Consider the following 23,648-nt stretch of genomic DNA (forward strand, 5'->3'; position numbering starts at 1 on the left):
CCTGAAACAGGTTCGAAAGGCTATTTGTGTGGGTGGCACATCCCCTGCTGCAGGCCCACTTGTAGCATTTAGATTACAGGTTCTGGGTATATGGTATACCAGTTTACAAGGGGCTTATAAGTACTTACAAGTGACGAGCCTATGAAGTGCTTTCCAGGCGCAGAACTGTATGACAACTTTAATTGGGTTTGGTAATTACATATATTAGTTATAAATATCTTCATATATTTAGACATGTATAAAAATAGCACTGTGTTACATTAACATGTGTGACACTGTCCATAAGTGCTTGTGAAAATAGTGACGACGCAAGTGACGTGAGGAAGAATGTACAGCGACACGAAAGGACGCAACACAAAACAGTTGATGGTGACATCTACATAGTAGAGATACCCAAACAATGAATGCTAATATATTCAAGTGAAGTTAAAATGGGTATCCTTGAGGAGCTAGCGCCAAGATTTTCGTTGTAAAAGTCGACGGCGTTTTGGCCTGTTGGAGAATTTAGGCCATCATCAGGGCCAGGTTACTCTAACTTCTATAGCAGTGACAAAGATTGCGACACCAGACCAGTAGAGTTGTCCTGATTTAGCCTGGATTATTAAGGGACCCCGCACGATCATGATTGGGACTCTTGTTGCGATCTTCGCCACTGCTATAGAAATAAGAGTAATCTGCTCCTCGAGGATACCCATCTCGACCTTCCTTGTATATATAAGCATTAATTGTTTGGCTATTTCAACTATATAAATCTCACCATCAACTGTTTCGTGTTGCGCCCTTTTGTGTCGCTGTACATACTCTCCTCACTTGTCACTTGCATCATCACCATTTTCACGAGCACTTGTACACAGTATCCCGCAGGTTACATGCCATATAATGTAACACAGTGCTACTCTTATACATGTCTAAATATATGAAGTTATTTATAATAAATATATGTAAATACCAAACCCAATTTTATGTTGTCACATTGTATTTTTGTTTCCCTGGTTTCTCCTTCTGCTCCCCGCAATTAATTGTGCTGCTTAAAATTGACCATTAACGCACACACTTAGAGACATTGTTGTACGTTACAGAGTTCGCCCTAGTCTCTATAGGGTTTATGGGCTACCTCCATGATACTGCATGCAAAGAACTGGGTGGAGCTGTGGCTGAACTCAGAGTTGTGGAGGAATGTATTAGCCCCTTGTTTACTTTGGCTGAGTCCCTGACTGCCCCCGCCTTTTCCCCTGGCCGAGACTCCAGCTGCGAGGCATACTAGAGGAACTGCACATCTGAGGAAGCCTCAGGGGGAGAACAGAGTACCATCTGGGCCATCCCCACTAGTCTGGTTTCCCTACCTGACCCCTTCATACCTTTGCAAGGGGCCATGGCTTCTTGGACCCCTGACATTTGGACCTCTGGAGTTCTTGTACATTGTTGGTGTTGTCTGCCCCAGAACCCAAGCCCCATAACGCTGCACCTCACCTCATTAACTAGCAAACAAACTCAGCCAAGTTCTTGATCCAAGAGAAAGGAGCAGTTGGGGGAGTTGCTCCCATATCTTTGGCACTCCGCTACAAATCTTTGGCTCATTTGGAGCCTTTAGTTAACAACATCCTGCAACCTGGAATATTAGTCTGGTTCATTTGATTAGGGCAAATTGGTTACCTGCAATAAACTAAGGATTGTGCAGCCAGAATCAACAACAGTGGTGAGTGTTGTTTCAGATGGGCGCTATGTTGTGAGTCTCACCACGTGTCTATAGTGAGGCACAAAGTTTCGGCACAGGTTGGTAAGAGAGGCTGTAGGCATAGAGTCCTCAGCAAAAGGCAAGTCCCCACACCCATAGAAGTGGGCCGGCTAGGACTGGGTGTGGCTTGTGGAGATGGAGCACTAGCACTCCTGACACCAGCCAAAGATTCACTGTTCAAATGGGAGAACAGCTGAAGCACTGCCATTTCTGTCTGCGCATTGTAAACCACTTCTCAATTCAGTTTAAATCCGCCTTTAATTTACACATAATTTCTTTTATCCTCAAAATATGATCATGCGCATGCCTGCCCTCTAACTAAAATTTACCCCGCAAGGTTTACTACTCAGATTCCAGGCTTTGAAAGACAGCTCTTACTATACATGATATCTTGAACATTCATTGTAGTGGGTAACGGTGGTGATCAATCCCAACTAAGGGAAGAAAAGTCATCCCTCCAACATGACATTTAAAAAGCTAAGAAATCGCCCTGTTACAATGAAGCAGAATGAAACGGTACAAACAGTGAAGAGAGGCAAGAAAAAGTCTGCACATATAGGCTCTTTAGAAGGACTAACATCGATCCCTGAATTTTTCCCTACAATAGCTCTTACAACATCAGGAAATGGGAAAACACCAGCAGGAAGTATCACACTGATCAATGCAGAATTAAGTGACAACACAGCAACTGATGTGATTTGATTTGAGTTTATAAAGCACAACAAATACCAAAAGGTGTCTTGACCCTGAAGAAGGGAGGACAGAGGGAATGAGATTGCATTTTTAAAAAAACCCAGCTCTTAATAAGCTTGCGGAAACTCAAGAGAGAAGGGAGCTGATTTAATTGCCAATGGTACCTTGTTCCAATTCAGGGTTGTGCATACCAGAAAACTCCAGCCACCCAAGGAGGAGAGCCTGTAGGGAGCCACCACCAAATGTATTACTGAACTAGATCTAAGGGTCCTGTTGGGCAAGTACCTGCTGATTTTCCCTCAGGAAGGCTTTCCCGTGACACAGAAGTGCTTTAAAGGTTACACAAAGCGCTTTAAACAGAATTCTTTGCCAAACAGGCAACCAATGCAGTCAAACCAGAGCATGTGAGGCCGACAGAAATCTTGAAATTTTCATCAGCAGTCTAGCTGCTGAATTTTGTAGAATTTGTAGTTTTTTTCAGCAAGCCTTAGAACAAGTGCCAAAAGCCGAAGTGAACGCAGAAACAAGCAGCACTGCTCTTTCCACTGAACCAAGTAATCAGTAGATGATTCCAGAAGTCACCTGTATACATACCTTGTCATTGGATTGTACACTACCTGACATAGAATTGAGTCAGCTCCCTTAAAAAGCTTGGAGCAAACTGATGAGAGACCCCTTAGAACTATTTAATAATACACAGAAAATGTAACAGAGATTGAAGGGAATCTATCCTGCTCTCCGTGCTTTCATCTTTAACATTTGTTTCACCCGCAAAGTAGCATGTAATCATCTCCGAGTTTCTTTAATCAGTACTAAGGGAAAAGGCAACACCCAATTCTAAACACACACTAGAAATCCGAAAAGCAATATTACAATCTCTAATTAATCAAAATGGTCTGTCCACTGCCGGAAGGGCAGATATTGGAGTGGAAGGCCAAAAAAATGAGGTCGTTGACAGCCCAAAAAAAAACGATCCACATGGAATATTCACAAAACGTCCATTGCAACTCAAACACGCTACAAAAAAACAAAAAGGGAAAATGGGAATGGGAAAGCAACAGCTTACTCTCTTATTTGCAAAATCACCACTTGATCTGGAGGCAAGTACCGAGACAGATGCTCCTCCCTGTTACCTGATATTTAATTACTGATGTAGCAGGTTTCTCGAAAATAGCCTCTTTTACCTCTTAAACAATAAGAAACAGACCCAGAGAAGACTAATAGAAATAAGGCAAAAGTAAAGAAGTCTGTGGGGGAAAATAAACAAGCATTGGCATAGCCAATAGGTCTCGTCTTTGGGACCTTATAAGTGTTTAGCCATGCAACAGTTGATTTTGTTGCACCAAGGATATTGTGCTGGATAACTAAACACTTATAAGGTCCCAAAGGTGAGACCTATTGGCTATGCCAATGCTTGTTTAAAGGGGGCCTCGAAACGGGTCTCTGTCAGGCTCTGTTTTGTGCCCTCAAGAATGACCCTTCCATTGTTATTAAGCAAGCGGATAAGGGCGGGGCGACAGTCATCTGGCCCCGCCCTATGTACTTGGCAGAGGGCGAGAAGCAAGTGAAAAACACCATCTGGTATCGGGCATTAACGGAGGACCCCACCAAGGACATTCAGGGCCAAATTCGCAAATTTTGGACTTTGGCAAAGAGAGTGGTTTCTTGGGCAACAAGGAATACGATTACCTTTTTAAGAAATGCCCTAGGACCCCTGTCCTCTATCTTCTCCCGAAGATCCATAAGAGCCTACAAGAGCCCCCCGGACGCCCTATAGTTTCCGGGTGTGATTCTTGTTTAGAGCCGATAGCGCAATATGTAGATTTCTTCCTGAAACCATTTCTGTGTCAGGTAAAATCATATCTGCGTGACACGACCGACTTCTTGCTTAAAGTGGAAGGTACCAGCTTCGACCCCCAGACACAAATTATGGTGACAATGGACGTTACGTCCCTATACACCCAGATCCCCCAAGAGGAAGCCTTAGAAGTTATGCAGCTATACCTGGATCTAAGAGAAAGACCACATCGGGTGCCTACTAGCTTCATTTTAGAACTGACAGCAATAGCTTTGAAGAAGAATTACTTTACCTTTAACGGCCAGTATTACATGCAAGTGAAGGGCACTGCCATGGGGTGTCCTTACGCCCCAGAAATGGCAGTGCTCTTCATGGTACAGTATGAGGAAAAGTTCATTGATACTAATAACCATTTCAAGCAACAAATCATACAGTGGTATCGGTACATCGATGACGTCTGGCTCCTGTGGCAGGGGAGCCAGACCGATCTAATGGCCTTCCACGGATGGCTCAATACAAGGCACAGAGACATTACATTTTCAATAGAGAATAGCTCCACCCGCATGACATTTCTGGACATTGAGTTAAGATGTGAGGACGGACGGTTGGCAACATCGCTGTATAGGAAAGACACCGACAGGAACACTATCTTGCACCACAAGAGCTCATATCCACGCAATTTAAAAGCTAATCAGCCTTATGGACAGCTACTCAGAATTAGGCGCAATTGTTCAGAGGTACAAGAGTATGAGCGACATGCACGAGCGTTCTGTTCTGATATGCAAGAAAGGGGCTACCCTAGGAAGCTCCTCAAGCATTCACTTAAGCGTGCTAAGTAGACACTTAGGCAATGCCTTTTGCAAATCAAACAACGCACACCTTTGAATAAACTTGTGTGCGTCACAACCTTCTGTCCCAACACACACAAGCTACGACAAGCTGTGCTAAAGAACTGGGATTTATTGGAGGGGTTGAACTGTCCGTTCCCCAAACCTATCTTTGCCTACAGAAAAAATTGCAGTATTGGTGATGAACTCAAGTCAAGTCAAGTCAAATTAACTTTATTCGATTCAGTTAAAATCATACAAAGAACATAAAAACAAAGTTATTTACAATTAAAAACTATTAAACAATTTCTTTGCAATCGAATTAATTTGACATGATAGTTATAAAAAGAATTAAAAAGGTTATGCATGCTGGTTTGACAAGTTCATACATTTTCTTGTTCTGGACGCTGCCACTAGGAAATTTGCCACGGCAAATGTAATGCGTATGTTTCCCAGGGATTTTAAATAAAGCATGGCTGGTCTCACCTGTAGGAAACCAGCTTCCCTTAAGACAGGTAACAGGTGTTTTTTCCTTTCTACAGGTGATGAACTCATTCGAGCTGACATTGTCATTCCAAAGCCCAAAAGTGATCTACTGGCGCAATGGAACCTCAAGCCGATTGAAGGCCACCACAAGTGCGGTAATTGCGTCACCTGTTCCAGTACAATTGAAGGTGACGAGTTTGTTCACCTCGGTACAAAGTGAAGACATTAAGATTTCTCTAATTGTAGAACTAAAAATGTTGTCTACATGGTACTATGTCCGTGCCAGCTAATTTATGTAGGAAAAACTAGTCAACAAGTAAACCAAAGAATCAGCCAGCACCGATCTTGCATTAGGAGGCAGGTTATGTCCGCAACGATGGTAGAACATTTTTGCGAAAAAGGCCACAACGAACAAGAATTCAAATGGTCTGTATTGTACACCTTGAATTCTAAGTCTAAATGCCATGACGTCGAGCGTACTCTGTTACAGAAAGAGGCTTACCTTATTCTAACGTTTAAGAGCGCACAGACCGGCCTTAATAGCCTGTCTGAGATAGCGCATATATAACCATCCCGGGAGGTACCGAGATTGCGCTAACTTGCATTGGTTTGACATCCCTGGTTGGTACTATGTAAATGTATAGGCATTTATATAGCGCACTACTTACCCGGAGGGTCCCAAGGCGCTTCAACCGCTGCGAAACCCTTCCTGGCTTCCCTGAGAGATGGTCCCTTAATGGGTATCTCCAGGGTGAGACCAGGCATCCCCGGCGGTCTGGTGGGGCCGTTAGTGAAGATGAGGCAAGCTAATGCCCAGAGTTGCCGAGTGTGATCACTGATCAGAGTGGGCACCGAGGCAAGAGAATTATCGAGTCCGCTGACCCTGGTCCAGAAACCTGCCGCGCCGGGAATCGAACCCTGGTCCCGGGCCGTCCTCTGCTCTCGGGTCTGCCGCCTCTAACCAGTGAGCCACACTACTTCACTATGGCATCGTTGATCTATTTCAGTATTTAAACATTAGTGCGGTCCACAGCTTTGGGATGTCTTCAGAATGATAAATTTATTACATGCTGTCCGAGTAACAATATGTCCTTATCAACATTATTTTAAATTAACATGGGGTGCAGTACCTACGCGCTTTTCAATTGATTAGCGCGCACATCCAACAAATCATTAAGTTACCACATATATTTGAGCGCAGCAACACAACAAGATAGAAACAATCAGGTTGTGCCCTCAAGGCGCTTACACTAAGCGCTTTGCCGGTTTCTCGACTACAAGTCCCAGAATGCACTTATGCAAGTTTGAGCATAAAACAAACACAAAAGTGCGGCGGCCATCTTTATTGAGAGAAAGCAGACCCCAGTAGCGGCGTGCAGTGGCAGAAGAGCAGGTATTTAGAAACACCGTTTTACTGCCTTCTAACTTGCACCCATACATTCGTGGAAAATAGCCTTAAGGACGACGTTTTGTTTTATTACAGGACGGTGATTTTGGCCCTCCACTCCACACCTTTAAGACTACGATACCCCAGTAAGGTAGGCTAACTCCCTTACTTAGTAGATCGCATCCACCCGCACAGATTGTTTTGCAACTGCCCCGCGAGTTAAAAAACTTGCCTTATTGTTTTAGAATTACATCTTGATGGTGATATCAAGGTACGCACCTATTTCTCTTAAGTTTGGTATTCAAGCATGTTAATTTAAGACCCGAGCGGGTCAAATTTATATACATTTTCTAATCCTTTTAGACATCCCTGTCTGGCCACCACAATAATAAGCGAGTTGGACCATTAGAAGAGTTATGGCCTCGACCTCCTCTAAACAAAATTGGTATGTAGCTCAATTCTTCCTTTAGCCAACGAACGAAAAAGGAACCCATTACAAATATGCCCGGTAAAGCAAAACATTGTTTTCGCATCTTTCAGAGACTAAGAATCCACAGCCCTGATGAAAGACCAGTGACGCTACGCCTGGTATTGAAACGCGTCGGCAGTTTTGTTTGGGTGGAATAAATTGCCATCTTTAAACACACTAGGACCGGCTGGTCCAGTATTCAAATGTTTATAAGTCATTAAGTTGTTTATATTCCCCCTCAATATTTGTTTTTCTCATGTTTTGAATGTAATATCTGTTGTCTGTGAATTAATGTCTGATGCAATAATGTTTTCGATTGTGTAAATAATGTTTGTCTTTGAAGTATGTACAAAGTGTATTTAGTCTTGTAAATATTTGAATTTATTGTCCTTTGTTCTGTTACGATTTTTGGAAAAATACAAAAAGTATAAATTAATGGACACAAAATAATGTTGTCTAAGGGAGGTTACAATAAATTTGTTTCTTACCCTTTTAAAGCATTGATTGAGTAAACGTGGTGTGGGCACTGTGTGTTTTTTCGATTAAAAATAAGGTCTAACGCTCAATGCGCGTTCACGGACCTAACCCCTTTTGTTCTCACTCACACACTGTTTTGTGCCCTGGCACAGGCGGCACGTGCTTTTTCATGACAGAAAGTGTGCGTATTCACATTGCTCACTTCTCACTAGTGGAGAAGTTATGCCTGACATCATGCCAAGTGAGAGTTGTAGGGGAAGAGACATCCTTTAAAGAGACTCATTTTCACTCTGGATTTCCCTTCTCTTTTTGAAACTCAGGAGCAGCAACATTGCCGTGGTGTCACCAGGGCTTTAAGAGGAAGCATTTTCAATATCATATACAAGCCATAGTTGCTGCGTATTAATCTTATGCAACTAACAACCATTGACAAAGCCAATAGTCCTGGCTTGTTGTAGGCATGATGTTACTTGTATCTTATATCTGGATGCAATGACAGAAACAGCAAAAAACAAGTCGGTGGCACACTATTCTAAGCACAGATTTTTTGCTTATATGTTTTTAGGCCACACCCTTAATTGCATTGGCCACGCCCCTTTGAGAGACCCCCCCCCCACACAGTTTTTTTTTAATCCCACGTAAAGCCCTGTCTTAGAGACTCTCTCTGGTCACAAGGCCCTTGGTACCACTTGCACATTTTACAAGGGACTTATATGTGGGCGAATGGTGTGCCATTCATGGAAACAAAGGTACAGTTTTGGGAAAGAACACGGCCACTGGGAACCTGGTTAGCTCTCGCATTAGGAGCAGCAGGTCCGAGATAGGAGCCCACACGCCAGAATATCGAAATCGGCATCCATAAAGACAGAAAAATGAAGGGACCCTAAAAAGAATCACAAACTTGACCCTGAGAAGCATTATTTGCAGAAAATAGAAACATAAATACTGTTTCAGTATTAGGACGTCTGCACCCTATATTATGTTTTTACTTATCCTTGGCTTATAACACTATGAATCATGCACTGCTGAAGAGCTTCTATCTACAATAGATTATCCGTGTCAAATCTTGGTACATCAAAAAAAAGTGGCAATACATATCCAGGAACGGGGCAAGGGAACTATAAGCATATCATAATCGAGATGGATTAGTCATAATACACTCTGGCTATATTGAGGAAGGGCAAGTTTGGAAAAAACCTTCCTAAAGAAAAATACAGTATTCACTGGTAAAAGAAAAAGAAGGCATTAGTCGAAATGCTTTGGTGGTATTCTGCAAATCACTACCAGTGGTTTCTTTTGTACAATTTGTTGATAAATTGTTGCTGCATATTGTGTTAGAATTATATCAAATGTGATGAATACAGTGTAATTTACTGTGAAGTCTAATAGTTATCTATCAACTATCAATGAAATACAAGGTACAATAAGCAACCATTCATATATTAAAGTAAATGGGGTATACATTGCTTTTATATGTATTTTTATATGAACAAAACATAAAACTAAAATAATGAAAATAAAAATATTTTTCTAAATTGATTTTTATAATGTTGGTTATGTATCAAACACATCTAAATGTTGTGCACTATCCTATTTAGAAGTAGCACTGAGCCTGGTGCATGTCCACTTTACAAAAAAGTTGTTTTTCCCTGATAGGGCGTTTATCCTTCTTTCAGGAGCCCCACACTTTTTCCAAAGTTAGCAGGAACCCAATGAACATTCAGTCAAAGTGCATCAGAAATCTGGCAAAAAGTGGGGGGATTATTGCAACAAAAACCCACTTTTCTTCAAGGTATTCTAGTGGACTGAGGGGGCACCACGCTCATTAACCATCCCCGCTCCGCTTAGCATATTGCCCTCAGCTTCTTTTCAGAGAGAAGTCTGCCAGTGGACAGGAATATGTCCCATTACTGAAAGTTTCCTGCCGGATGGTGTTAAAAGACAGCAGCAGTTACTGACAGCTAAAGGGACCTGGGGAGGAGGGGAGGGCTACAAGTTTAGCTAGAGAGAGAATACAGACATGCAGGAGTGTAGAATCATTTAGTTGCAATGCTATGCGGGGGTGGTCGACATGAAGAAGGGTATTCGCACATTCTCTGCATGTCACTGGATCTCACGTTGTGAGACAGGAGCCAGGAGAGGGGCGGGCGGGGTTTGTACTCCTCTCCTGCCCTGTCCTGTGCCGAGAGTGCAGACAGCCAAGGGCCGTCCAGAGAAGGCCGTCGAGCTGGCTGGAAAGGTAGGAGCCTCCTACCCCGAGAGGTGAGGAAGAAACCGCGTCTGCTCCTTACTAACAGCAGGAGCATCGGGCAGGAGGGAGGAAAGGTATGGAGTGGGCTGAGTGCGGGGAGGTGCACAGTGAGGCTTTCATTTGAGGCTCTGAATCTTATAGGGGAAACCGAGGGTGCAGATTATCCAGTTTATCAACTGTGAGCAGCTCTAGTGCTCCAGTCGTGTTTGAGTGTCTCATCGCCTTGCATTATAGGGCTTGTAGTCTGCGTTTATAATGGAACCAAGCACCAGAATTGAAAGTAGTATAAGTGAGAATGGCAGGGTGTACATGTTACAGCTGGCGTGGGGCAACTCTAGTAACTCATGGGGTGGGGGAAGATGGGGTGTAGAGTGCAGGACGGGGCAGACAGAGAGTGTACTGGGTAGGACAGGCTCATTCAGCTCTGCAGTGGTCTGAGCTGGGGTCTATCCTGCAGTCGCGCCCAGAGATCAAGTTTGGTCCGACTCTTCCAAGGTGTCCACACGGCCCCCACCACTCCAGTCTCCTCTGCCTGCACCCCCCCCCCCCCCGCCCCTCCCCACCGGCCCGATAGTGTCTGTGGCGGCTAAGGGAGAGATGAGAGGAAGAACCTGGGTTGGCATCAGGACAGAGAGAAAAGTCCTGGGGGCAGACATACTAGAAGAAGGAAGGAGGGGTGAGAGCAATGAAGAAAAGAAGGGAAGGAGCAGGATATTAGGAAAGAGAAAGAGATAGAAAGGAAAAGTAGAGAGATGATAGGGAGGTAGAAGCCCAGTGGGGTAAAAGAGGTCAAGAGTATGAGGAGAAGAGCGGGGGAGGAAGGAGAGGTGGATGGATCCAGGGTGGTGAGGGCAATAAAGGAGAGAGAGAGGACGAGAACAAAGAGACAGATGACGAGGAAGAAAGGACACAGAGTGAAAGAGTTTGGCAAAGCGAGAGAAGGACATGCAGCAACAGTGCTAAAAAGCAGGTGCTGTGACGGGCCCCTATCAGCCTCTCCAATTTTGCATCACCCTCAGGATGAAAGAATAAGTCTTAACTCTGCAGCAGTAGCATTCTTCACTGCCTTGAAATAACTTCAAAGAGACTCGATATAGTTCTTCCAAAGTCTCATCATTTCAGAATTGGAGCATTTTCAATGTTAAATACAACAAAGTCATAGTTGTTGCTTATTTATCTTATGCATCTAACAACAAAGCCAATAGTCCTGCCTTGTTGTAGGTGTAATGTTACTTGTTGTATTATATATCTGGATGCAATGACAGAGGCAGAAAATTACCAGTCCGGCAGCACATTATACTATGTACAGATTTTAAGATAGGGTATTTTTATGCCAGGCCCCAATTACATCGGCCAGGCCCTTTTGAGAGACCCCACAGTTTTCTCATCCCACTTAAAGCCATGCAGAGACGTACTTCTGTTAAACACGCACAGTCCTGCAGCTAACTATAACTAATCATTATTTGCTACAGCAAAGACTCCATGAGATTCACTTGCTTTCTACTACTCCCAAGTGGTTTTGCTCTTTCTTAAGCAATGGTTCCAGGTCTGTTCTACTGCCTCTTTTCAAGTCTGAGCCTGTGGTGGCAACTGAGGAGTTCCCGAAGGACTGTCCTTGAGCTCTTCAATGTCCCTATGACTCCTCTGCCTGGTACTGGTTAGAGCATGAGGCTTTGATATTGCACAGTATACAGATGGCCCTCAGTTAATCGTTTCCAATGATGAACAAGTCCCCCCTTTAAGTTTAACACAGGTATCGCATGCGTATACCAGCACCTGACCGGCCAATTTTTAGGAAAACAATTGTGAGTATGGACCCAGAGAAGACACGGACAATGTCTGGCAGCTGCCCCTCCCCTATCTCCTATCATTCCCTCTCTTGCTGTCTTGCTCCTCACTTACTGAAAACTATGACTTGAAAAAACGGTTCACAACCTCTCTTGCCTTCTTTCATTTAGTTGCTTCCCTGTGAAATAGATCCAAAAAAGACAAGTGGTGCCTCGTGCTGACGAAGAGAGGAGGAGGCAGCAGGGGGAGGGAAAAAGAGGAGGGGGCCTGCGCTGGATTCCCTTGCGGGAGCGAGCAGGAACCATGTGTCAAAGCTCGCTCCCGCAAGGAAATCCCAAACGTGCACACGTTGCCATTGAAGGCAATGCAATGCGTGCACGTTTTTGGCAGCCAAACTGAATCGATGGCTAAAGGTCTTTTCCCTATGCAGCGCATGCGCGCTGTGTAGGCGAGACCCAAAAAGCACCCGTGAATTTGCCTTTTGTATTGTGAAACAGCTTGCTCCTTTAACCTCAGTGCTAGTGTGGGTAGTCTGTGTGAAATCTTATACCTTTTTAGGTAAAATTGTCACTCACAATCTAAGTGACAAATCACACATAGACAATAATTCCCGGAAGGCTATTTCTCAGGGAAAGAGCTTAGTTTCCCTATATAAAGCCACAGGTAGAAGGCATTTTTCTATTCTCTTAGATGTTTTTAGAGCGAAAGTTCCAGCCTCCCTGTTATATGGAATTGAATTAGTTGATCTAAAAAAATGGAGTTTTCTAAACTCTGCGGAAGGAAAAATTCTTCGGAGTTTAATGTCTGTAGGCACCGCAAACTCGACTGCTTCCTTGCGACAGGAATTGGGTTTACGTAGCAGCAGGGTTCAAGGTCTTGCTAGTATCATACGCTGGGTAGTAGCTTTATCTAAAGGTGAACCCAATACCTTAAGAGACCTTATAAAAAATGAATTATTAGGATCTTTTAATGACTTCTCATCAATTGTAAAAAACTTTAGACTTGCTGTGTTACAATTGAAATTAGATGAGGAGACTTTATTTTTACTGTCCTCTCATCAATTAAAAACAGTTTTGAAGTCAGCCTCTTGGGAATTGGGGTTTTGCCTTGATAGAGACTTCTGTCTAGCGAAAAAAGGTTGTACGCCTGTTACTGAATCTTATACCCTGCGGAAAGCACAACCATATATGTACTGGAACATCTCCCATGGCGTGAGACGCCTGGTGTACTTATTAAGACATAATTTGCTTCCGCTAAAAGTTTTACAAGCCAGCTGGTTTGGTTGTTCGGCACGCTGTGATCTTTGCCAATTACATGATCAGGATCTAGATCACGTGATGTTCGTTTGCCCTACACTGATGCCTTGCAGGCGTAGATGGTTAAGATCAATCTGCCTACAACTTAACATATTATCAGCGTCTTCGTTTAAGGCAGCCTTGATTAACCCTCCTAATGAAATGTTTGTTTTTAAACTGTACAACTTTTTTAAATGTTTTTTGGACCTGTATTAAGATATCTCATGTGATTGTGATGAAAATATCTTCTTTTCTTTTTTTAAGTATTTGTGCTTTGTATGTATATGCTGTTTTATGTGGACCTCATAAAGAGTTCCTTATCATAATAAATAAACTTGAAACTTGTGTGGGTAGTCTGTGTAACAAACTTTATTCTACATGAGTTCCTCTTACTAGTTCTGCAATTTGCTTTTTTCTTTTTCCTCACAGACATCTTTACTTTTGCCTAATTTCTATTGGTCTTCTCTGGGTCAGTTTCTTATATTGTTGAGGAGGTCTAAAGGGTAAACAGAGCTTTGGACACACACTTGGCCTGATAAATCTTGACAAGTGCTTGGAGGGATCTACTTCCCAGCCTAGCAGCAAAGCTAAAGGCTGCTCCTGTGGTCTTGCTGAGCTCCTGACCTTTGAACCCAATCAGGCGCTTCCAGCTCAGATTGGAGTCAAACAGCACACCCAAATAGGGGTAACTCTCCACCTTTGCCAATAAGTGCCCATTCAGGTTAAAAGATTTTGTTTTGGGTTTTCTGAGACCCACCGTGCAGACGATACAGATACCAACATAGGACTGCTCGGTACAAACATTACGTGTCTAGGATGGGGCCTTTCCCAGTTTGGACAGGTTTAAGGATTTTTACTGCCCTAGCTAAAATACAATATTGTAGGTATCGGGCCAAAATTGTGTTTAGTTCAGCGAGCTTACTTCACACCACGTTCTTTGCATCCTGCATGAATTACCTTAGATCAGTGCTATCCAAACTTTTTTAATCGAGAACATTGAGCCTAACCTGAGAGCTCGGAACCGCATCCATGCCGTACGATTGGTCCTTCTAATAGAAGCACACCTTCGATAAGAGACCCTATTCTTCCACACTATGTCAGCAGCCCAAAACCCTCCTTCCCCCTAACCACATACTGCACTGTCTGCATAACCACTTATGTGTAGTCCACAGTGGCACCCAATTTTCATCTTCGCAAATGTATGTGATTTTCTGCTCAGCCAACACAACTCACACATAAAACACCTGTGTCAACTTAACCCTCTCTGTGCCTGCCGTTTCATTTCACGCCTTGCTTAATACCCACTTTTTTTGCCTAGCACCAAACTCCCCCTTTTGAAACTGCAACTCCTTTTGCACCAGTCTCCTCATTATGTCTGCCCGCATCCACTGAAATTCTAATCACACTTTGTTGTCTCACCACTGAAAATCACCACAATCTGCTATCAGCCACCCTCACTGTATTTGCAATCTTGCTGTCTATACAACCTCTTACAGCATCTGCCACTCCTACATTCTTTGTATCCACTCCAATTTGTCTCCGCCAAACGCCACTTTTTCACACCCTACTTCTGTACCAGGAACCCCTTTAACCTTTCACTTTCTCTATCTGTCACAGCAATCGTACCTGTCAGCAACTCCATTGTATATGTCATCCACCATAGTTTTCACATTCATTTTAACTGCTTCCACATTATAGCAACAGTATTTACCGTCTGTTACACCACTTTATTTTCTCCATTGTTTTTTTCAATACCACTGTATCTGTAACCAACCAGTCTGACACACTCTTACTGCATCTTTCACCCCTTTATATCTGCTTCTCCGATGCACTTTATTTCTCTCCATCACCATACCGGCCACCGCCATTCTGTCATTTATTTACCATATCTATCAAGCCCAGCTGTCTCTATCTGTCATTTACTCCTCTTTCACTTCGACATTACGTGCCCACCACTTAATAATACTATAACCACAGTGGTTCACCCACACTTTCTCTTACTTCCACTATATCTGTAAAAATTACGCCAACTGTCTGTATTTGGGCCTACCAAGGTACCTTATACAGCAACTACAACTGGTTCAAAATGCGGCTGCGAGACTTTTAATGAGGATTCCGTTCAAGCACTCAGTCTCTCCGTACCTCCTCTCCCTTCACTGGTTACCAGTTGCTAGTAGAATAAAATTCAAAGCACTTACTCTGGCCTTCAGATCCTTATATGGAAACTGCCCAAATTACCTGAAAGTTCGACTTCCAAGGTATTCCCAATCTCGTTCGCTCAGATCCAACAACCATGTGCGTCTGACAGCCCCTAGAGTAAAAAGAGCCCGGCTGGGCGGACGAACCTTCTCGGCCAATGTGGCCAATCTATGGAACTCACTACCCATCACCCTCCAACAGGCCCCATCTGAAGCCTGTTTTAAACACCTGAAAAAAACCTGGCTGTTTACCCAGTCTCGCTAAATGCTACCCTCTCCAGCCTCCATGGTCTGATACACTTGTTCTCTCAGCGCCGGGACACCTCCTCGTGAGGTAGCTGTTCGCGCTATACAAAATTCTGTATTATTATTATTATTATAGCCTGGATCTACCACACCTTCAGGGTCCCTCGTCCCACATTGTGTTTGTCAACCCCCATCTCTCGACTACGCAATTTGTCCATTGCCCTGTTAAGGTTTCGCCTGTATAGGGCTGCTGTGCAACATGTCTAAAAATCATTGACAAAGCCAATAGATCCCGCATTGGCCAATGCTTGTTTACATTGCAAGCAAGGCTGGACTGGCTGGACTGGGCATAAGACGTTTCATCGGGAGGCTGGCAGGTCCATTTTCAAATGCGCCAGCTGCAAAGTTCTTTGCATATCCTGTAGTTTTCAGGCAACATTAAAAGTGTCAAGGTATCTCTGGTGATTAATGTATCTGCTGGAGAGAGATGGCAGTTTTGATTTATCTAAGGAAGCGCAGAGGGTTAATATGCCTGCTGTAAAGGACATTTACTATCAAGATCACAGAACAGTATTTATGTGCATAGCTCAGTGGATTACTGCTTTTTTCACAGAGCTCATTTTGTTACTGCATAGTTCATAAATACAATCATAATCTAGTACAGTGAGCTATAACTTGCCATTAAACAGCTGCATGCAGACTGTATGGTACAGGTTAGAAAGTTATGTTTTTTCCCAGTCTTTCATTATTTTATTAGTAATGCTAACCCGAACCATTGTGTTACGCTCTGGATCTGATGCACAAAGGGCCTCTTCACTCGTGGTGGAGGCTGGCAGTAATGGGGGAGTCTCCGCACTCATGGCGGAATCTCTGCAATGATTGTGGAAATTCCACCCCATGTTTGGAGACTCCCACATGACTGTGGGCCTCTACCATGAGTGCAGAGGCCTTCGTGAATCGTGGCTAGAGAGTATGTGCCTTTCCAGACCAAGCACTCTTAAAAAGTGCCTACCACTATGCGCCTTGCATCGCAAAATGCAATGCAGTGCGAGCTACGAAATTCGTTTTATTAATTACATTGTTTACTTACCTGCAATTATCCATATGCCGGTTTTTAGCAACCTCCACCCTGCCCCTCCCCCTCCTCCTGCCCCACCGTAACTCCCTCCACGAGCCGTCGCTGGTATCAAGGTTCGCAGAATTGGCCCGTTTGCGAATGGTAAAAAGCCTTTTGGGATGTATCAACCCAAAAGGCATTCGCAAAATAGGTAATCACAATTTTTGCAATTACCTATTTTGCAAATGCAGCTAGGGAATAGCAATTTGCAATTCCCTAAATGCAATGCAAGAAGCATTCACAAAATGTGACTTTGCATTAAGGAATCGCAAATGACCACCAATTTCAAGTGCATTTTTCTAAGTGTAATGTGGTGCATACACATGCCCTGTGTGTGCGCCACATGTGCATACTTACCTTTTTTGGGGGTGCATCCGGGGGGGCCTTATGTCCCCCTGGCACCCTAGCAATTGTATTCGCAATTTGCGATGACCTATTTGGTACTTGCAAATAGCGAATGCCTTCCCATTCATTCCTATGGGCATAGAGGCCTTCCCATAGGAATGAATAGGAAGACATTTCCTAATAACAAATCGTAATTTGTGATTTGCTAATAGGGAATGTTAAGGATTCGTAAAAATAATTGCTAATCCTACATACATTGCATTTTGCGTGTGTAAAATAGCGAATCGGTAAAATTCGCAATTTAAGAATCGCTAAAATAATTATTGATACATCTGGCCCTATGAATGCAGAGTTGGAGGCCTGCTACTGTCACCAGACTGAAATCCAGGCACTTACAGAATGCCTACTTTTTTTTATTACTCTAATCTCTGTCCATTAAAGGAACAAGAGATGGAGTAAAATAAATAAAAAAAGGAATCAAATAATGCTAGAAATCGCATTGAGGGAGAGCATGCGGTGGTCCCCTGGAGCACCCGTACACTGTAATTCACAGGGTAGAAGCTGTCCGTCACTGACAACGTTCACTTTGGCAATCAGTACCACATACCTGTGAAAGGTTTGCAACTACAACCTCGGTTGCAAAGTACTGAGACTTGCTTCCTACAAGCACTACATCTGATATACTATAATAAAATACAAAGTCACGCAGCCATACCTTCACAGGATGAGTCACGTTCGCGCTGCCATTCTCCATTCTAGAGTAGAACAAAGACAAGACGTGTTGAAAAGATGCTCGAAAATGTGTGTTTTTCTTTTTTTATTTATTTATGCAAAATACACATTTTCATTTAGTTACAATAAATACAAGTAAAGGGGCAGGTGGTCTTGTGATTAAATCACTGGCATTGTAGCTTCCTTTGAGAAACCCTTCGTAGTAGTGTTATGATGATTTTACCTGCTGATATCTACCAGTTCTGAACTGGAAGTGCTTTGAAGCAGGTTTTACAACAAACAAATATATGCATTTTAATAATACCCAACAGAGGGCATGGGTCGGTACGACTTGTCCCTGCTAATGGCCGAGTGGCGAGCTGGGGGCCCTGAAACAAGCATGGAGGGGATAGATAGCAAACAACTACAGCCAGAGGCGCTGGATAGCGACAGAAGGCGTAGATGGTCCCACACTCCCCTATTCACCGTGATGAGGAGATTCGCCTGGACCTTGGCTCTCAGACTCTCTGGGGGTCTTTTTTGAGCCCTTAGAAGGATGCTCCACAGAAAGAGAAGGGAAACCTCTACTCCTCTTGACTGCGACCTTCTCGTCGATGATGCTGACGCAGAGTCCTCACTGTCACTGGAGACAGTGTCCTTCCTGGACTTCAACTTCTGGAGCCATGTAAGAAGTCTACCCTCACGGTCCCGGAGGGTCTTGGTTGAAAAGGTGCGGCAGATCTTGCAGTCCGCAACCTTGTGATCAGGATAGATGCAGTAGATGCAGTCTTTATGCTTATCCTCAACAAATAACCTTTTCTTGCCACAGGTGGAACATGGCTTGAAAAGGGCCTTCTTCTTTTCCTTGTCAGACATCCTGGCAGGAACAGCTAACAATTTGAAGAGAAACCTGAAGAAAAAGCTTCTGAAGAACAGAGATTGGGCAGAGCTTAAAGGGGACTCCCTAAGCACAACGGGCAGTAGAAAATCTGAGGCTCTGAGGTTCCTTCAGGAGGGTTCTATGGGGTGAGGCGCTTCTGATTGGATGATGCCTGATTTGGTCTCTTTTACACAAAGAGGCAGATATGCTACAAAAGGGAATGAGGCCTAGGCCTTTTTCTTTCTCTTTTATACCTACTGCTATGTTATTTTTGTTACCAAGACTCCCATTCCGACGACAGGGAAAGATACAAAAGAATGGGAATCTATAAAAGTTCCAATACTGGGGCAAATGGTAGCTTCTCTCTTTAAGTCATCAAAAGGTGAACCAGACTATTTGAAGAATAGTGTTTCAAGCCTGCAGAGCAAAGAGTGAGAAAGTGCTATCTGGCATGCTCACCTGAATGTTTTTGGACTAAGATGTTGGTTTTTCAACTCTGTGCACTGAGAACTGCTATTTAGGCCCTGTGCATGTTCTCTGACCCCTAAAATCGGATAAAAATGGCTAACTCCGATCTGGAATATTTAACTTTCCTATAAGGCCTTAGTGTATTGTGCAGAAATATACCTGTGGATGGGAAGTTACATTTCACAAGTGGATTACAGCAACACTTATTGTGCCATCAACTAGATTGACAGTGGAAAACGTGGCTTCAGGCCTACCTTTGTATCTGGACTGCTGCAGTTTAAACCTGCAGCTTGACCTGTCAAAATAACAAATTTAACAGGAGAAAAATGTTTCCTTTTAAATGCTAACAAATCACTCTAATGTAGGGTTTGGAGCCCACAAAGTAGGGTGCATGGTAATTCACAAAGAGACATGTAGAAATTGGATGGTGCCATGTTCCTACAGTGACATGCCCCAAAAGCTATTTTCACTGTCGAAGGCTCTGGCTACCCTGTGAGGAACACAGAGTACAGACTAAAATATTAATTCTGCTATCTTGATTTGGGACAACCTAGAAAAAAGATTCAACCACTGTTTTTCTTGTTTAATAAAAACCAATATATAGGTAAAGTTAGATTTTTAAAAACATATTTAAAAAAAAGTAACCTTTAGAAAGTTACCTTTTCACTGATGGAATCTCTTGAAGGCCAATATGAATTAGCCTGACAGCAGCTGCTCTGCCAATTGTTTCCCTAATGAGGTATGAAAACTGCCCCATTGCTGGAGGTAAGGGCTAAGGGCTTAGATCTGGTTACAGGATGAGCTGGGTGTAGAGAGTGTGAAACATATCAATTCAGGTAGGGCAGCTGGAGAGGCTCCAGATTGATTAACCTGAAAGGGATAGAGGTGAAGCCTGACCATTCACAGTTTAGTGTAAGGGAAGACCTGAAGAGGGTGAGGTATTTGTTCTTTAGATCCAAGGTAGCCAGTCAGATGCCTGCCCAGTGGGAGGGGGTGCCGGATCCAGAACACATGTGGTGTAGCGCAAGAGTAGAGAACTGCACATTTCCCAAAGTACACATCTGACTGACACACATGCTTACTCCAAGGGCAGATGGCATTAAAATTTTCCGGGATAGTATGCAGAAACTGCAGAAAAACACAATTATTATAGTTTTGGGTGGGATGGGATAATTAGAATTGTCAAACTTGTGGCAGTGCAATAGGTATTACTTGCATTGGTTCTGGTGCTGGCAGGGGCAATGAGTGGTTCAGGCTGTAGTGGCTTCCTGAGATGGTCCCTGGCACTTATTTTATTTACAAAATAAGCACTGGACTGGACCCTGCTGGTGGCCTCTGCTGAAGTGAGCAGTGAGCCCTTCGTTACTGTCCCTAAGCTCCAAGGTTTCATGACTGTGTCCAGATGGGGTTCCCCGACAATCTGGACCACTGGAGAAGGACCAACCATTCAAATCAATTCACAAAAGGAAAAACCTTGCTGGACAAGAAAATCAAACGTGTCCCAGTCTTGAGTTTTTTGCTGCCTGAATATCCAACTCAGTGGACTATTGCAGCAGGCCAGTATACTTCAGTTCAATCTTCCTGGATACAGTCTTTAGCCTTGTCCCGCTGGACGAGTCTGAGCTCCAAAAAACAGACTAAATCCGAATGAAGAAGTCTTGACCAGGTGAAGGCAAGTAAAGCATCCAGCACAAACGCAGGTATGTCTCTGAGAGTGAAATTCAAACTTTTCCCACTCAGAGCTTTTCCCACCAAAACCAACGGCTTCAGCAGGACCTCATGCAATGGCTATCTAGCTTTGATGGGACTTCATCAGATATAATTTACAACCTTGCCTAGCTGGAGGATTTCATCTTCAATTTCAGAGATTTAGCAAGAAGGTCGAATCTTTGGCCTGGACAAACCACTTGATGAATCCAAGCAGCGCTCCATCATGGTTGGTCTGAAATCATGCCTAGGTGCCGGTTGCTTGCTAACAATTTCTTACTATTTTTGATTTACTTTTTTTTAAAACAAAATTCTCTTAAATCATTAAACATTCATATCTCTTGTTCCCTTTATTGGATTTTTGTTGTTGTTTATTAAATGTTCCTCTACTTTCATAAATGGGAGTGGGATTTTTGTAGTATTGTCTTTTTTGATTTTTTAGCTGTGATCGCACTTCTAAATGGTTTACATATTATCACTAACTTAAACCTGTCTTCACTCTGCAATATTACCAGGGCTTGAGCTCAAGTTTAACTCATTGAAATCTTTGCCTGGATTTAACAGGTTAGTGACTTCATTACTTGTAGTGAACTAACATCCACCACAATTAATAATTATTTTCTTTCACTGGTGGCAGCGGTGGGATCCGGCACTTGTGTTCAGCAGTGCCACTCAATAATAAAACATGAAATTGAAAATCCCTAAACTAAATAGACAGCAAAAATTGTTTTTTCCTTTTAAATGACATAAAACATTTTATTGATTATTTTTTCCAGATTAATTTCTGATTCCAATTTTTGCCCCTTAACATTTGGGGAACATGTACACTCTGTAAGTGGTGCATTGTTGGCATTCTAGGTTCATCAATGACTAATAGTATGGAAGACACTCCTAAATGATATTTACTTACTCAAGTCAAACATCAATCAGAGTTATGTCACTATATATAGTATAAAAAAAAGGAAAGTAAGGAGACTTTTGACACCCCCTCCAATTAGTAAACACAGTAAGAATGTGTTTAGGCATACTTAGTGTATCCATAAAGTAGATTTAGCAATTCAAACATCAGATAGTTACTCACGTGCGGATCTTTCTTCTCTCTTGCAGCTGTTCCTTCAGAATGTTACTCAAGCGAGGATCTTTACTCACAAAATCAGAGAGTTTCTGTAATAATCAATTGCACATAGTGGAATTATTTTTGTACTTCTTCAGCTCTTTCAATCTAAATATACCATATTAATAATACTTTAACAGGGTGAGACAAACCTTAATCACAATTACTGAGGTGTTGAATAAGATAATGTGATAAAATACATTAATTATGAATTATCCAGCCTATGCAAAGAGGATCAACACACTCTTGTGCACTAGATGCACTATTGGCCCATTTACAGAAAGAGGTTATTTTGCATCAGAGCAAAGGGGCTGCTATAAAATCCTCACTTGCCTATAATGGGCATTCCTGAATGATCATAAGCCAATATTTGCAACTTAATGCCTTACTTCCATCCCTTTTTTATGGAGGGGGGCAGGCTACCAGCTCGAACGTGGCCAGCCTATTTTCTGACTTCTGTATGGAAAGCTTCCCATGCTAGATTTTTGGGAATGGGCAGGGTGAAGGAGTGGAGTTTGGTCAACGGCAGACCTGTTCTTCCCCCTGCGTCCAACAAGGAGTAAAGTCCTCAATCGTCTGACAAAAAAACCTGCTGGGGTTAAGCCTATTTGTGACATAGCATCTGTACTCATGTGCTCTACTGAATTGCATTTCATTTTTATGTATATTGTGTGCTACATTACAAAAAATAAATCTAGATGCTAAATATAGAAAAAATATGTATGCTAAATATCAAACAAACAATCAATGAGGAACTACTATTCTAAAACCTATGAAGAACTAAAACTGCTTGGACATCATAGAGGACTTAAAGTAGTGCATTTTATTAATAGAATAACAGTATCTTGACAGAGCGCAAGTCTCTTCACTTTTTTGGAAAAAGTCAGTTGGAGATGCTATCAGGTAAACATTGTTAAGTCAAATGATGTAAATATTTTAGATGATATAAATATTTCTAAACTTGATTTTCTCCTCAAAATATTATCGCCAAATAAAAATCTAAGGTCATTGAATGGGTAAATTTGCATTATCCATGAATCAGCAAAAATGCACCAATCTGAATTCCCTACAATCGGCTGAGTATGAATTTATTATGAACAAAAAATGTCTCAATATCACCTCACAGTAATGCAAAATAGGAAATGTTCACGCTTATCCAGTTTGCAAGTTTACTAACTTCAGTTGCAAGCACAGTTTTCCGGCTAAAAGAAAGTTTTGTTAGACTTTTTGTGTAAAAGGGCTTTCTCTAAGAGGATTCCTTGGTTTCTCTGTCCAATTTACTTTTTATGGAAATGTTCTCAGTTTTTAGGTCTGGCTTCAAAGCAGATGTCCCACATCCTAGCCATCAAGCTTCGGACCACACATCCTCTAATCCGGTCTTACAGTGCATCGTCACTGAGACCTTTCAACAGCCCTTCCCACTCGGCAGTGGCTGTATTTACACTGTGACCATTTAATTTCCAGGTTCACTCATGAAACTCATCGAGGATCCCTCTGAGCCATCCTTGCTCTTACGTTCCCGCTCGTATCACCATACGAGGCACTAAATTTCAGGCTTGTATTAAATCCGTCCTGATGATGATACTGGTATTTTTTTTAAAGGATCAAAGCGTCATCGACTTGTTGAAACAGCTTGCACTTTAATCTAGTATGATA

At 42.7% G+C, this 23,648-nt stretch overlaps 1 protein-coding gene across 1 annotated transcript in view; it reads right to left on the reverse strand.

Annotated features, from left to right (window-relative positions):
* RAPGEF3 (Rap guanine nucleotide exchange factor 3) overlaps positions 1-23,648 on the reverse strand; it is a 977,833-nt gene that overhangs the window by 400,309 nt on the left and 553,876 nt on the right. The window contains exons 14-15 of the mRNA XM_086964721.1: positions 21,960-22,042; positions 17,828-17,867 (exon numbers count right to left, since the gene is read on the reverse strand). Coding sequence (XP_086820847.1) covers positions 17,828-17,867; positions 21,960-22,042 — 123 coding nt within the window. The remainder of the gene's footprint in view (positions 1-17,827; positions 17,868-21,959; positions 22,043-23,648) is intronic.

This window comes from Lissotriton vulgaris, chromosome 1_1, assembly GCF_964263255.1.
Source record: "Lissotriton vulgaris chromosome 1_1, aLisVul1.2, whole genome shotgun sequence".
Classification (NCBI taxonomy): domain Eukaryota; kingdom Metazoa; phylum Chordata; class Amphibia; order Caudata; family Salamandridae; genus Lissotriton; species Lissotriton vulgaris.